Source organism: Callithrix jacchus, chromosome 5 (genome assembly GCF_049354715.1).
Source record: "Callithrix jacchus isolate 240 chromosome 5, calJac240_pri, whole genome shotgun sequence".
NCBI lineage: Eukaryota > Metazoa > Chordata > Mammalia > Primates > Cebidae > Callithrix > Callithrix jacchus.
In genome coordinates, this window is record NC_133506.1 from 7728090 (window position 1) to 7745038 (window position 16949).

Below are 16949 nucleotides of genomic sequence, written 5' to 3' on the forward strand. Positions count from 1 at the left end.
AAAAAGTAAGAAAAAAAGAAAAAACCCACCCCCAATCTTATTTTCTTTAAATTTCTCTTTTTTTCGGAGCACATGTAGTTGGGTCTGTGTAGATGATCTGTGCTTACGATGCAGCTCCATTTTTCTCATAAAGAGTTTGGTGTGTGTACCTATGTAACAAACCTGGACGTTCTGACCATGTACCCCTGAACTTAAAGTATAACAATAATAATAATACAAATCATAATCAAATAAATTCCCATCTGGATTCCTTGAAAAAAAAAAAAAAAAAAAAAAAAGTTTGGAGATCCAGGGAGACGCGTCGTTTTTTCAGGACTCTTAATGGTTAGATCAATGACTCTCAAGAGGAGATACTCCCCTCTAGCGGTTATTTTGGGAATTGGCTGGGGAGTTTTTGTTTTTTTGAGATAGGGTATCTGTGTCGTGGTCTCGGTCACTGCAACCTCTGCCTCCCGGGTTCAAGCGATTCTCGTGCCTCAGCCTCCTGAGTAGCTGGGATTAAAGGCACGAGCCATCACGCCGGGCTAATTCTTTTCCTTTTTTTTTTTTTTTTTTTTTCCAGTAGAGACGAGGTTTCACCATGTTGGTCATGCTGGTCCGAAACTCCCGGGGTCAAGTGATTCGCTCCCTTCAGCCTCCCAAAGTGCTGGGATTATAGGCGTGAGCCACCGCGCCCCGCCAAGACACAATTTTCAGTGATATAAATCCAACATTTTGTACATGTTCATTAATTTTGCTCCTTTTCCTCCTGATTTGAAGCCGCAGTAGACTGGCGTAAGTCCAGGGAGCCCCTGGCCGAAACTAAGGTTTCCCTGATTTGGGATGCCTAATGATTTCCATTGTTGTCCCAACTGTGTTAATTTGATGATTTTCACCTACGCGCTGCTAGCCTCAGCACTCTTTTTTTTGTTTTTCGTTAATTCTACTTACATTTATTGAATACCTGCTATGTGCCAGACATTATTCTAAGTATGGAGGACTCAGCAGTGCGCAAAACGGATAAATCCCTATCTGTGCAGAGCTCACATTCTAGGAATAAACCCAATTTTGACTTTGGTCTCAGTATCCAGCCTTAGCTTCACCCTTTGGAAGGACGAATTGCCAAATACCTACCTCAGAGTCACTTGTGGCACCGTGAACTCGTGTGTGTTCCGTGATTTCATAATTAATGGTAAACCAGCATGTCCAATAAGCATAACACCGTTGGAACATAGCATTTGGATTTCTTGTTTATATGTGAATATTTTCAAATACAGTAAACACTTTAGCTGTAACTTGGAAGGAAATCTCATGCACTTTAGCTTTTATTGGAAGTTTTATTATATATGTGTCCCTAACAAAATATTTGTTTACATATACACAATTTTGAACACGTTATGAAAAAATCTTGTTGGAATTTTATAGAATCTGGGGTACAATTAGTATAGAGTTAACATCTTTAAGATATTGAGACTTCTAATTCCTAAGCATGGTATGTTTCTCAATTAATTTAGGCTTTCTCTATTGTATTTCAATAAGATTTTCTTTCTCCATAAATTCTTGAACATGTTTTGTATGAAATATTTATAGGTACTGAGAAGTACTTTTTCTTTTGTTAGCAGTTTGACTATAATATGTTCAGGTTTGATTTTCTTTCCTTTTCTTTCTTTTTTCTTTTTGATACAGTTTCATTCTGTTATCCAGGCTGGAGTGCGGTGGCAGGACCTTGGTTCACTGCAACCTCTGCCTCCCAGGTTCAAGCGATTCTCCTGCCTCAGCCTCCTGAGTAGCTGGGCTTACAGGTGTGTGCCACCATGCCCAGCTAATTTTTGTATTATTAGTAGAGATGGGGTTTTGCTATGTTGGCCAGGCTGGTCTTGAACTCCTGACCTCAGACGATTTGCCCACCTCGGCTTCCCTAAGTGCTGGGATTACAGGCATGAGCCACTGTGCCCTGCAGGTTTGATTTTCTTTGTGTCTATGCTGCTTTGGAGTTCACTAAACTTCTTATGGATTGATGTCTTTCAACAATTTTGGAAATTTTTCAGCAGTTATCTTTTAAAAATATTTATTCTTGCTCATTCCCAACTTTAAATTGATTTTTAAAAATAGAGATGGGTGGGGTTGGGCTTGGTGACTCAATCCTGTAACCTCAGCATTTTAGGAGGGTGAGACAGGCCGATTGCTTGAGCCCAGGAGTTCATAACCAACATGGTGAGACCCCCATCTTGAAAAAAAAAAAAAGAAATATAGAGATGGGGTCTCATTATGATGTCCAGGCTGGTCTTGAACTCTTAGACTCATGTGATCCTCCTGCTTCAGCCTTCCAAAGTGCTGGGATTACAAATGTGAGCCACTGTGCCTGGTCTCCCATCTCTTCTTCTGGGACCTATTTACATATATGTTGGATCATTTGGTGTTGTCCGACAAGTCTCTCATGCTCTGATATGCTTGCATTTTTTTCTCTCTGTGCTTTGGTTTGTATATTTTCTATTCATCTGTCTCTGAGTTCACTGATTCATTCTTCTACAATGCCCTGTCTTCTGCTGTTAAACCCATCCAACACATTGTTTTTATTTTTTTAAAAGGTGGGATCTCGCTATGTTGCTATTCACATGTGGCTATTCACAGGCATAATCATAGCATACTACAGACTGAAACTCCTGGGCATAAGTGATCCTCCTGCCTCAGCCTACCAAGTAGCTGGGACTACAGTCATGTGCCACCATGCCTGGCTTACCATCCAATAAATTCTTAATTTTAGTATGTCTCAGTTTAGAAGGCCCAATTTATTCTTAGAGTTTCCAACAAGCAGTGAATCAGCCTGTTAGTATTCATGCCCTTATGTAGTCCTCTTTCACAGTGACTGGTATATGGCTTGGAACGTCAGCAAATGTAATCCAAACAGAAATTTGAGAAATGCCACTTGTTGAGGTTTGCCCATATATGTCAGAAATTGTACTTAAGAGAGCTATAGAGACTAAAATAGGTGTTACTTTTTCCCTAAGGGAGAACATGTCTTTCTTCCATTAGGCAGTTAGGACTTTTGTTAATATACCTTTTCAGGGCCAGGAGTGGTGGCTCATTCCTGTATTCCTAGCACGTTGGGAGGCTCTTGGACCCCATCATGATGGAAGAAGCCAAGGTCAACTTCTTTGAGGTGGAGAGGTTATGTGAAGAGAGATGTAGTAACATGAATGACCTCGTGTGAGAATATCAGAAGAACCACTTAATCAATGCACAGAATTGTGAAAAATAACAAATAGTTGTCATTTCAAAACCACTCGAAGTTCTGGAGTGGTTCTGAAATACAGCAATGGAAAACAATACATATTTTTCTGTGCATTTGTTTAAATTCTTCATCCTTTCATTCATTTTCTTTTCAATCTTTTCTTCCAATTTCTTTAACATATTTATAACAGTCATTTTAAAGTTGTCTGTTAATTCCAACCACTACTCCCTCTGTCAGACCAGGTAATTTATAAAGAAAAGAGGTTTGATTAGCTCATGGTTTTGCAGGCTGTACAGAGGGCATAAAGGCTTCTGAGGAGGCCTCAGGAAACTTTTAATCATGGCAGAAGGTGAAGAACAGGCTTGTCTTACATGGCCAGAGCAGGGGGAGGAGAAGAGTGAGGCAGTGCCGCATACTTTTAAACAACCAGATCTTGTGAGAACTCTATCTCAAGAACAGTACCAAAGGGATGGTGCTGAACCATTCATGAAGGATCCACCTCCATAATCCAGTCACCTCCCACCAGGCCCCACCTCCAACACTAGGGATTACAATTCAACCTGAGATTTGGGCGGGGACACAGATCCAAACCATATCACCATCTTTGGGTCCGCTTCTATTTGATTACTTTTATTCTTTATTGTGGGTCATATTTTCCTGCTTCTGTGCATGTCTTATATGTGTTTTAAAATTGTAGATATGCCAGAAATTGTATTTAAGAGAACTATAGAGACTAAAATAGGTGTTATTTTTTTGCCTCAGAGAGAGCATGTCCTTTTTTCTGTTAGAGAGTTAGGGCTGTTGTTAATATAACTCTCCAAGGCCCCATGGGAGTGGTGGCTCACTCCTGTATTCCTAGCACTTTAGGAGGCTGGGGCCGGCCAGGAGTTCAAATCCAGGCTGGGTAACTGTGGGAAGTAGAAAAGTTCCTCTTCAAAGTTTCCTTTCTTGTTTAAGAAAAATTCATAAATGTTAGAAATAATTCTTTTAAACACTGTCTTCAAAAGCCTTCTCGCTTTTTTGCTAGAAGCACCATCTTATGTAGCTGTTAGACATGCCTGTAAGACATGTCCTTTTAGACTGTAAGCATGTCTAACGGCTACATAGGATAGGGCTTCTAGCAATTGTCCTTGTACTTTAACTGTGATATCTGTGCTGGACATGCTCACAGGCATGTCCCAGCTTGCAGCCTATGCCCCTTCCTTATTTGGACTTCCTCTTTTTGCTCTCCATTGCTTTTACCTGTTTAGAAAAGTTTCAGGTTATTAGCCAATCGGGTTTTAGTTTAGATTGTGAGGTTTGGCTCCAGCCAATGGAGATCAGTCGCAGCAGTAAGGACAACCCCAGATGTATAGGAAATAAATAGGTCTGCTTTCCTCTGTTCGTTGTTCTCTCCTGACAAGATTGCTAATGGGAGTACCCTTTCTGTAGGAAGTAAAAAGAATTGCTTTGCTGAGAGATCCTTTGTCCCAGTACTAATTTTTCTTTGCAGCACCAAAAAGAAACATTTTATATGTAACAGTAACAAAGCGAGACCCGATCTCTATAAAAAATAAAAAATTAGAACAAAATACCTCTGCAAACCAAGATGACAAAGTGTTCTTATTTTTTGTGGTGCAAGGTAAGTTGTGGGATTTTCAAGTAATGACTTATTAGATGATTATAAAGGTATATAGATTAATAATTACAGTTAATAATATAACCAAAGGTAGTTTGTAAGAGTTCTCAGTAGAATTACTGAGAACAAATTACATGAATCTGTGAAAATGAACATACTTATACCTTAAGCCTTCTACTTAAAAAGATTCCACACAAGGGCACATTAGTACATCTTTCATTAGCTGCCAGAACAATTATGTCATTATATGTCATGTAGATTCTAGAAAATTCCACTATACACTTGTGAAAGAGTAAGTTTAAAAAAGTAAAAAAAGTCTTACTATTATTATGAAAACAGTTTTGACATCGCAAACCACCTGAAAGTCACTCTGAGAGCTGCTGGGGTTCACTAACAGGCAAACATAGGAATCAGTCAGACGTGTTTATTGACAGAGCATGGGAATCCACTGGGTCGCTTCAACTGCATTTTCATGATTTCAGACTTCAAAGCACTTAAAATGGCCACAACCTTCCTTTTGGTTGGTACCTGGGCTTCACGCAGCACATTTTACTGTTTACACAGTAAACATAGACCCTTTCCTTCTTGGAGCATCTGTGGCGGCATCTGCCATGAAGATTCCAGCATCTTTGGGTGCCGCCTAACACAAAGCAGAAAGAAAAAAAGGGAGACAGTGTCAGTCCTAAGAAGTAGGCTCTGGACTGAAAAGCCTGTAAAAGGATGGAAATAGATGTGATAGAAGGTCCCTTGTTTCCCTTGCCTTTGGCTCTTTTCACCTATCACTGTTTTTCCTTTACCCCATTTTTTTGCTCCCCACCTTTGAGAGAGTGATCTTGGTGTACATCAGCTGAATAAAGTCTTGCAGTGTGTGGGTTTTTCTTTTTTTCTTTTTCTGGAGACTCTGTCACCAAGGCTGGAGTGCAGTGGAATGATTTCAGCTCACTGCAACTTCATCCTCCCAAGTTCAAGGGACTCTTCCACCTCAGTTTCCCCAAGTAGCTAGGATTATAGACATGCACCACCATGCCTGGCCCACCCTCTTGTCTTTAAGTGCCTTTCTGTGTATGTGTGAGAGGAAACTACCAAAGGCCTGGGAATAAACAACAAACAAACAAACAAACAAACAAAAACACCAAAAAGAAGTAAACAGAGACATAGACCAATGGAACAGAACAGAGACCTCAGAAGCAACACCACACATCTACAACCATCTGATCTTTGATAAACCTGACAAAATTAAGCAATGGGGAAAGGACTCCATGTTTAACAAATGGTGTTGGGAGAACTGGCTAGCAATGTGCAGAAAGCAGAAACTAGACCCCTTCTTGTCACCTTACACTAAAATTAACTCCAGATGGATTTTTTTTAAAAACATAAAACCTAACATCATAAAAATACTAGAAGAAAGTGTAGGCAAAACCATACAGGACACAGGCATAGGCAAGGACTTCATGACTAAAACACCAAAAGCAATGGTAACAAAAGCTGAGATAGACAAATGGGATCTAATTAAAATTTAGAGCTTCTGTACAGCAAAAGAAACCATCATTAGAGCAAACAGGCAACCAACAGAATGGGAAAAAATTTTTGCAGTCTACCCATCTGACAAAGGGCTAATGTCCAGAATCTACAAAGAACTAAAACAGATGTACAAGAAAAAACAACCCCATTCAAAAGTGGGCGAAGGATATGAACAGACACTTTTCAAAAGAAGACATATATGAGGCCAAAAAACATATGAAAAAGTGCTCATCATCACTGGTCATTAGGGAAATGCAAATCAAAACCACATTGAGATACCATCTCATGCCAGTTAGAATGGCGATCATTAAATAATCTGGAGACAACAGATGCTGGACAGGATGTGGAGAAATAGGAACACTCTTATACTGTTGATGGGAGTGTAAATTAGTTCAACCATTGTGGAAGACAGTGTGGTGATTTCTCAAGGACCTAGAAATGGAAATTCCTTTTGACCCAGTAATTTCATTACTGGGTATATATCTAAAGAACTATAAATCGTTCTACTATAAAGATACATGCACACGTATATTCATTGCAGCCCTGTTTACAATAGCAAAGACTTGGAACCAACCCAAATGCCCATCAACGATAGACTAGACAAAGAAAATGTGGCACATATACACCATAGAATACTATACAGCCATAAAAATGATGAGTTCGTGTCCTTTTTAGGGACTTGGCTGAATCTGGAAACCATTATTTAGAACAGAAAACTAAACACTGCATGTTCTCACTCATAGGTGGGTGTTGAATGATGAGAACACATGGACTCAGGGAAAGGAGCATCACACACTGGGGGAAGTTGGGGGGGCTAGAGGAGGGACAGTGAGGGGTGGGAAGGTTGGGGAGAGATAACATGGGGAGAAATGCTGGCTATAGTATGCATCTATGCAACAACCCTGCATGACCTGCACATGTACCCCAGAACCTAAAGTGAAATAAAAACAAAAAGAAGTAAGCAGAACAATTCCCAGTCACTGCATAGGCCTGAGAATAGCTTGTGTTTCCACCTGCCTGAGTGGAATGACCCTGTAAAATTTGTAGCATTTGGTGCTCAGAAGGCTATTGCTTTATTAGTGGGGGCTAAATTAACCCTAGACTAAAGAATACCCTGTACCCATCATAACAAAGCTTCAAAGTCAGTCTTGAAAATATCCATCTGATTCCAACTAACTTAGCTGCATGCCAGAAAAATATCTAACACTCTTTAGAGGAGTACAACAAAATACAGAAACCACAAGTGTAAAAAATATTTTTCAGGTATACAAAAAACAAGCAAGAAAATATTACCCATAACCAGGAGAAAAACAAATCGACCAACACAGAAATGACAAGGATGATGAAAGCGCAGACAAGGATGATAAAACAGCTACGATAAATATGCTCCAGGTAGTGAAAAGGAACCAGAGGAAACCACGAGCATCAGAAGAAATAAAGATGTAAAAAACATTTGCGTGGAATACTCGAGATGGAACATTAAATATTAAATGAAAAATATACTTAGTGAGATCAATAGCAGGTTAGACTGAAGAAGAAAAGATAAATAAACTTGAAGACACAGCAACAGAAATCATCCAAAATGAAACATGGAGAGAAAAAAGATGGGGGAAAAAAAGAGCAGAATGTCAGTGACCCATGGGACAACAGCAAGTAGTCTAATTGGAATTACGTATAATTGGAAGGCCAAAAGGATAGGAGAATGGAGGGGCAGAAAAAGTATTTGAAGAAATAATGGCTGAAAAATTTCAAGTTTGATGAAAACTCTAAGTCCATAGAACCGTGACCCTCAGTGAACTATAAGCTGAATAAAACTAAAAAAGAAGCATGCAAAAGCATATCATAATCCAATAGCAAAAATCACATGAAAGAAAATAATCTTAAAAAAGCAGAAGAAAAGACACATTATGTACATAGCAGTAAAGATAAAAATAATAGGAGAGGCTGGGTGTGGTGGCTCACACCTGAAAAAAGAAGAAAATCACAAAAAAATCTACAAAAAAAAAGAAAAAATTAGCTGGGAGTGTTGGTGTGCACCTGTAGTCCCAGCTATTAGGGAGGCTGAAGTGGGAGGGTCACTTGAGCCTGGGAGCTGTGATCACGCCACTACACTTCGGCCTGGGTGACAGAGTGAGACTGTCTCAAAGAAAAAAAAAAACCAGAAAACTTATTGTCAGAAAGTGCACACTGGAAGATGGTAGAGATCTTCAAAGTAATAAAAGGAAAAAAGTCAGCCCCGAATTCTTTACAGAGCAAAAATATTCTAAAAATGGAGAAATAAAGACTTTTCCAGATATTCTAAAACAGAGATAATTGATCAGTGAAAGCTTTTAGTACAAGAAATGTTAATGGAAGTTATTCAGGCCTTCTGCCTGAATATCTGAAAAAGTCTTTATTTCTCCATTTTTAGAATATTGTTGCTCTCTCTGTAAAGAATTCGGGGCTGAAAATGGTGCCAGAGGGAAATCTGGATGGCTACATAAAGGCGTAGAGAAAGTCAGAACTGATAACTGTGGGTAAATGTAATCAACTTTTGTTCTCAAACATTTATTTATTTTTACTTCTTTATGTTTTTGAGATGGAGTCTCAATCTGCCGCCCAGGCTGGAGCACCGTGGTGTGATCTCAGCTCACTGCAAACTCCACCTCCCAGGACATTTCTAAGATCATTGTTTAAAATAAACTAACAGCATTGGGCTGCGGGGTTCATAGCACACATAGAAGTGAAATGTATGACAACAGCACAAAGGCTGGGAGAGGAGAAATGGAAGTACAATATCCTGTTTTAAGGTTCTTACACAATGTGCAAATTGGCATGTTTTTATTTGAAGGGAGACTGGGGTAGAGATGTCTGCTGTAAAACTTAGAACTAATTCTAAACCTGGCGCAGGATCTGCACAAGAGGAGCCTAGACTATCTTGTCACTCCAGATAGCCAATGTAAGCCTGTGAAACTGCCTTTGTTAACAAAAGAACAAAGTGCTGAGAAACTCTTTTTCTCTAATCACAACTCTTGGAAACTTTGTATTTGAAATCATATCAGCAAGAAAGAAACGTTATATTCTTCCCCCAGAAACTGAGCCTTTTCCATACAGAAAAGCAGCCTTGATTTCAGAGCCAGGTGCTGGGTTCAGATAAGGGGTTTTGGAATATAAAATCCCACCTCTCCCCTCATTTTCTACTTTCCTTGGAAACAGGATGCTGAATCAGTTTCTCAGCTTAGGCCTGATGTGAATTCCTTTACACACCGCCTTGGGGCCCTGCCTTGCCTTGAAGTCTACCAGACACTGCTTCATTTACATTATGCTTGAATCTGCCTTTTCCCTTACTCCGACAGTAACCCTCTTTGTTTCTTCGTTTGGTGACTCCTCCTGCACCTCCACAACCACCCACAGGCCCTTGGTGTGTGTGCTGTTTCCTTTGCTGTGGTAAGTTAATAGATCTGTCAGACCGCTGGTATGTCCTTGTGGTCTTTGTAAGATGGACTTGATCACAAGGAAGCTATCAGAGATTACCAGGGATATGTAAAATAAGGCTCAGGGTCATATTAAAGAGGCTCCCCCAGCCACGGATGAGACCATATCAGTTTCTGTAAGATTAAGATCGCAATGAATGCAAATTCGTTAAATATATTTAAATCCATGCATTTGTGATGGTTTTGTCACAATTGGGGGATGATAGGACAATAGATCGTTAGCTTGCAGATTTATAAATGAAGAAAAATCATCAAGCATGTATTCTGTCTTTTCTATATGAATTGTACCGCTAAGAAATTGAATAGTAAACAATGAGGAGTATCTTTTTCATATGACTGTACCAGCTAACTGGTGAATATCACTTAACAGAATATTATCATTGTGTAATGCCCCAAAAATTAATGGATCTAGGCTTTGAGCATCAGTGATTCCTATTGTCTTAAAGACAGGCGAGATATTATATGCCTCCTAATGAAAGATCATATCACCACCAAAGGTTTTCCTAAAATGGGAGAACTTGAGCCTGATGAAACCTCTGGATATAGGTACCGATTCGCAGGAAATGCAGAGGTCAGAGGAATACATGGAATTTTACCTTGAATATGCAATCAGCAAAATTTATATTGCGGAAAGTTATAGATGAAATGACTTACGTTTTTCCAATAGATAACTTGCAAAGGTAAGAAAGGGATGAAGATGAACCAGTAAATTAAAAAATTTAAGGAATCTTAAGAGATATCAGATTGTAACACTATAAATAGAGTATCTAGGGATGCACCCTTAGCAATGAGATTGTAAAGGAATGCAAATGACTGGAATGCCTAATTTGGGGGATGGAGACAATTGTGATGGATGGAACAGGTGGAGACGCTTTTGGGGTGACTGTCAATGCTCTGTTCATTGACCTGAATGGTGGTTACAAGGATGTGCACTCATAACCTCCATTAAGCTGCACACTTGTATTATGTGGTTTTCAGTATCTGTAAGTCTGTGGTTTAGTTTACAAAAAGATAAGGAAAAAGCCATTATTTCACAACAAAATCTCAATTTTTAATTTAAGAGTGTCAAGAGGAACTATTGGCGAGTGAGGGAAATGAAACTCATACACCTTTGTTTTTTTAGAAGAAGTCTCACTCTGTTGCCCAAACTGGAGTGCAGTGGTGCGATCTCGGCTCACTGCAACCTCCACCTCCTGGGTCCAAGCGATTCTCCTGCCTCAGCTTCCCGAGTACCTGGGACTACTGGCATGCACCACCATGCCTGGTTAATTTTTGTATTTTTAGTAGAGACGAGGTTTCACTACGTTGGCTAGGCTGGTCTTGAACTCCTGACCTCATGATCCACCTGCCTTGACCTCCCAAAGTGCTGTGATTACAGGCATGAGCCACTGTTCCCGGCCTCATAAACTTTTTTTTTTTTAAAGCACCTGTGGAGGCTACTGAGCAATAACTTACGCATTTTAAAACTGTGCACAGTCTTTACCTAGCAATTCCTTTCCAGATGTCTAAGCCAGGGAAATACGTACATGTATAGACTGAGAGGCCTACACACTGGAGAAAAAAGTATAAATGAATGAGACACCTATCCTCAGAAAACTTCCAGTCTAGTGAGGGGAGAAAGAGCCATTAAAAAAAATAGATACCCAGATATTTAATTAACTAGAGTATGATGAAAATTATAAAGAAAGAACTCAGGGTGCTTTGAGGAAGTATAATGGAAGGGTAGGTGACATGTCCCACCTCAATCTTATCTCTGCTGGGTTTCTGGGCTTTACATAGGTCTCCTGAATTCCCACAATTAACCTAATGGTGAGTATGACAATATTTTGAAAATATTAAAGTGATGCCTATTTCAATCCTCTTTAATCATGAGACCCACTGGTTGTCAAAAAGCAGAACTGGGCAGTTTCTGGACTTTGGGGGAAATGGCGAACAACAGAACAACAAACTCATTGCTCAGCTCTAATGAGATAAGAGTTGTTCATAGAAAGACAATGTTAAGGACCAATACTGATCAAGGAAGTTCAGGGATTTCGATATTTCAAAGAGCTCCTTTATACATTATTAGGTGAACCTGGAGGGTTCAGACAATCCCATTTCACCATAAGGTATAGGAGGCTAAGGCTGAGGGTCCAGCTAAAGTAGCTTCCATTCAACCTCTGTCACCACCACCATACCCAACAGGAAGTAGAGGGGAAATACTCTGCTCATAATTTCCAGGGAAGCTGGAAGTTTAAATCCAGCTCCTACAGCAGCAGCAGTGAACCTGACAGTCCTGCTAGAACCCATGCCTCACTCTTCCAGCCTGATGGTGGACCCACCAACAAGCTAGGGACAAGGCCTTTCATGCATCTTCCACTAGCAGTCTACTGGTTGACCTGAACACTCGGAAGTAGAGATAATTAACATGACAAAGGTAGGGGCAAGAGGGTCTCTTGCTATGAATGCCCAGATTAGTTGGAAGAAATTGCCAAAGCAGAGGACACTTACTCTTTGCCTCTTAGAGCATAGCTCAGGGAAACTGGTAACTCCTTAGAGAAATTCTTATCTTCAGCATGGATACAGCACAGCATGGTGCTGGCTGAAGGGGGATGAGAAATGGCTGAGGGACGTGGCTGAACCTTGCTCTCAACTTCTACAGCATAAAATAGATCCAGAAGGTCCCCAAGTTCCCTTGTCTCTGGTTGAGATAGAAAAACCAGTGAGGGACCTGCCAGGTGTACACCCAGAGTGCAGAAGGCAGTAAGGGAGAGTGTGAACAGCCTTAACCTGGGACCAGATGGAAGATCTGGCTGAGACGAAGGGTCAAGTCAGTGGGAACCCCAAAATTGCTGAGAGATTTCATCAGCCATGAAATCCAGTAGTAAGTGCTAGCAGGACACTCACTGACCACATCCAATGAGGAATGTGATCCCAGAAGTCAGTGAGGGTCCAGCACAGGACCCAACCCCACCTCCTCATGCTCCTGTCCCAGGGGCCTTGCGCTTGCTGTTTCCCGCAGCTTGAATGTTCTTCCCTACATATCCACATGGCTCACCCCGGATGTTCCCTCAGGTCACAGTGAGACATTCCACGAGCACCCCCTTAAAAATGGCAAAGATCAGGCATGGTGGCACAAGCCTGTAATTCCAGCACTTTGGGAGGCCAAGGCAAGCAAGATTACTTGAAGTCAGGGGTTCAAGACCAGCCTGGGCAACACGGCCAAACCCCATCTCTACTAAAAATACTAAAATTTCCTGGGCATGGTGGTGTGTGCCTGTAATCCCAGTTACTTGGGAGGCTGAGGCATGAAACTCGCTTGAACCCAGGAGGTGGAGGTTGCAGTGAGCTGAGACCACGCCACTACCACTCTCTAGCCTGCGTGACAGAGGGAGACTCTGTCTCAAAAAAGAAAAAAGGCAAATCACCTTCCCCTGGTGTTTACTATTTCCTTTCCTGCCTATTCTGCTCGCTGTACTCATCATCTGACGCACAATATGTTTCATTCATTTTTCAAAGTCTTCGGGTCCTCCAGTAGAATGTCAGCTCCAAGAAGACAGAAATTTTTCTTATCTTGTTTTGTTCACTGTTCTACCTCTAGCACCCATCACAGTGCTTGAAACAAGAAATCCATTCAACTGTAGTTACTGAATAAACCAACTAATTAATTACCAAGTTACTCTTCCTTAAAACCAGATACTATCCCAGGAAAGAGAAGGGGTGATAGAAGAAAGAGACATGCTGAAAGATGTAATACTTATTCAAAAGGGATCGAATTAGCTTAGAAATCATTTTAAGCCAGAAAAGACAAATTTTACCTGCTGAGTTCAGGTGCAGCCCCTATGTACCATGTCACCCTGGGTTGTAAATGCTGGGTTCAGACGCAGCCCCTATGTACCATGTCACCCTGGGTTGTAAATGCTGGGTTCAGGTGCAGCCCCTATGTACCATGTCACTGTGGGTTGTAAATGCTGGGTTCAGGTGCAGCCCCTATGTACCATGTCACCCTGGGTTGTAAATGCTGGGTTCAGGTGCAGCCCCTATGTGCCATGCCACCCTGGGTTGTAAATGCTGGGTTCAGACGCAGCCCCTATGTGCCATGTCACCCTGGGTTGTAAATGCTGGGTTCAGACGCAGCCCCTATGTGCCATGTCACCCTGGGTTGTAAATGCTGAGTTCAGGTGCAGCCCCTATGTGCCATGTCACCCTGGGTTGTAAATGCTATTTAACTGTCTCCCCTAGTTTGCCCTCCTCACACCATGTCATTGACCTTTGTAGTCCTGCTCCTCCCACCACTAACTCCCACAGTCAGGATTGAAGTTCCTGGGCAAGTGTGGTGAGTTATGGAGAATAAAGAAGCCATATTTCTTTTGCAGACCAAAATTTCAGTGTGTTCAAGGTTGTTCCCTCAACCTGATATTATTACATACTTGATGTTATTGCAGTTTGAGAAATGAAGACATTGATACTCTGAGCAGCTGTGCTTCTTTTTGGGGGTCACAGTCAGAAAATGATGGGTCAGGTTTTAACCCGGAGTTTGGGCTTTCCTCTCTACTCCAGGTGAGTGGTGTTTTAGGGTCTCAGAAAGACACAAGGACTGAGGTCAGCTTGTTTAGGAAATTCACACGTTCTGACTCTGTAGAAAGGTTAGCTGACAGCCTCAGGGTGGGTGGCAACTTCTGCCAGATGAGCAGGAACGGATAGGTGGCTCATACTGGATTTGGTGGGTGGGGTATGTCTGACCAGGGTCATTCTCTGCTTAAACCTTCCCATGGGTCCCACACCTGGCATTCAAGGCCCACTGAGACCTGGACCTTGGATGCTTCCTCAGCTTTACCCCTGCCTCTCTCCTAACCCACCCCTCCATGTTGTGCAGGTCCTCAATGCTGTCCCCGCATCCAGACCTTTGCATAGGCTGATGACCTCTCTGCCTGGGACACCCTTCCTGCTTTCCCCTCTTCTCCTTCTTTTTATATTTTCAGCTCACTTTTTAGAACTCAGGATGTCCTTCCAGGAAGACTCTTCTGACCCTTAGACTGAGCTGGACCAGCCCCCTGGCTACCCACTGTCACAGCCATGTCACCTTGGGTTGTAAATGCCATTTAATTGTCTTCCCCAGTTAGCTGCCCTGGCGCCATGTCATTTATCTCCATGGTCCTAGAGCGCAGAGTCTGGCACAGAGACAGCTACAGTACAAATGAGCTTTCCTCTCCCATTAAGGTGGCTGTGATCTTCACAAAGCTTAGTTCATTCTGACTATTTGCAAAAGGGCCATACCTGCCTCTCTTCTTTCCTGCTTCTCTTGCTCACCCCTCCCACTCTTCCTCACACACTAGGCCACCCCCACATGCTCCCTGGAGCTGAGCAGGGAGCGGAGGGATGGAGCGGCCGAGAGAACAGCTCTGGATGTGGTCGTTGGCATCTATCATCTGGCACCTGCTGCTGGCGAGGCACCTCCTGCCTCCTATACATGGTGCCAGATGGCAACGTGCAGCCCATCATCCTTCTGGCCCTTGGGATTTCCTGAGCAGGCTTCAGTTTCCAAGCCCTGCCCCTTCCTGGAGAAGGTCCAGCTTACCAGCTTACCTGGAGTCAGCTGGGACAAGAGCAGCAGCACAGTCAAAGTCAGCAGAAGGAGCTTCATGGCTCAAGACGGCCCGACGTGAAGCTGCAAGTCCGATGCCACAGCTAGCTGAGCTAGTGAGAGGGGGAGTGCCTGGCCTGTGGCGCGCTCCCTCAGCTGCCCATGGGTATGGCCCTCCCACTCTGAGTGGACACGCCTCCCCTCGTCATTTAGGTCAGCAGGCAGAGGGCAGCCATCAAGGTCCAGGGCCCAAGACTTAATACTACCTGTCCTTCCATGCAGCTCCAAACCGCCATCGGCTTACTGGTCTTGACCAGCAGCTTCCAACAAGCATCTAGGGAGGAGAGGCTGGCAGAGTGGAGACTTAGCTCTGGTGGCCACCCAGCCTCCTTCAGTGCAGCTGGATTTGCTCTGAGCAAATGAAGTGAAAGCAGACAAACACACAAACAAACAAACAAAACGTCAGCTGCAGTGGCTCACACCTGTAATCCCAGTTGGAGAGGCTGAGGTGGGTGGATCACCTGAGGTCAGGAGTTTGAGATCAGCCTGACCAACCTGGTGAAATCCCATCTGAACTAAACGTACAAAAATTAGCCATGTGTGGCGGTGGACACCTGTAATTCCAGCTATTCAGGAGGCTGAGGCAGGAGAATCACTTGAACCTAGGAGGCGGAGACTGCAGTGAGCTAAGATGGCACCACTGCACTCCAGCCTGGGCAACAGAGTGAGACTCTATCATAAAAAAAAAAAAAAAAGGTCCAAGGCACATGCTTATAAGATGCCATCTCTTGAAACGCTCTGGTTTTATTGCTCCTGGCAAAGGCTCTTGCAGTCAGCAGACCAGGGCGACAACCTGCAACCTGACTACACCACAGGCTTGCCCATTTAGGTGCAGGTCTAATAGTTTGACTTTTCATCCTCCAAGGTCCACCCATATGAACGAGAATTAGATGGTGACCTTTCAACAACCATGCCCGGCTAATTTTTGTATGTTTTGTAGAGACAGGTTTTCCCTATGTTGGCCAGGCGGGTCTTGAACTCCTGACCTCAAGTGATCCCCTTCGCAAAGTACTGGGATTATAGGTGTGAGCCACTTCACCCGGCTGTCTTTTTCTACTTCCCTTTCTGGGATGCCTTCTCCCAATGCCCAGCCACCATGAAGGCCCACAGGGACCAGAGACCATCAATCTCTGATCTCTGCACATGTCCCTGCCAATGGGCAGCCGTTCCATCCAACTTAGATATCTCTGAGGATGGGCAGCTCAGCCCCAGCCATCAGACTCCAGAGACATCAGAACACTGGTCCATCTCCAGGCCTCCCACCCAAACTGCCAGGCTTTTCTTACCTGTGCCTTGTATACCGCTTGTCCCCAGGAACTATAAACACTTTTCGAGGAGGACCTGAGCACATACCACTGGTGCAGTCACTACCCATTATCTCACCTGATCCCATGCCCAGGGCCTCAAGTATCTCTGGGCAAGGCTGTGAGTGTGCCATGGGCAGGCCCGGGCCAGTCACAGTGCCTCCACCATCCCCAGACTCACTCTTTAAAATTCTTTGCA

The 16949-nt window shown here is 42.8% G+C and overlaps 1 protein-coding gene across 1 annotated transcript; it reads right to left on the reverse strand.

The window, feature by feature from the left end:
- Positions 1-1308: 1308 nt before the first annotated feature.
- DEFB123 (defensin beta 123) lies at positions 1309-15516 on the reverse strand. The gene is made up of 2 exons (XM_008995585.5): positions 15389-15516; positions 1309-5469 (listed from the first exon to the last, which is right to left on the reverse strand). The coding sequence occupies exons 1-2, from the start codon at positions 15444-15446 to the stop codon at positions 5324-5326; spliced, it is 204 nt and encodes a 67-aa protein (XP_008993833.1). The 5' UTR covers positions 15447-15516; the 3' UTR covers positions 1309-5323.
- Between the last annotated feature and the right edge of the window lie 1433 nt (positions 15517-16949).

Bases quoted from the DNA above. Each gene is read 5' to 3' on its own strand.
- DEFB123 (XM_008995585.5), bottom strand. From the start codon at position 15,446: ATGAAGCTCCTTCTGCTGACTTTGACTGTGCTGCTGCTCTTGTCCCAG. The intron at 5,470-15,388 runs GTAAGCTGGTAA...GCTTTGTGTTAG, and splicing joins CTTGTCCCAGCTGACTCCAG to GCGGCACCCAAAGATGCTGG.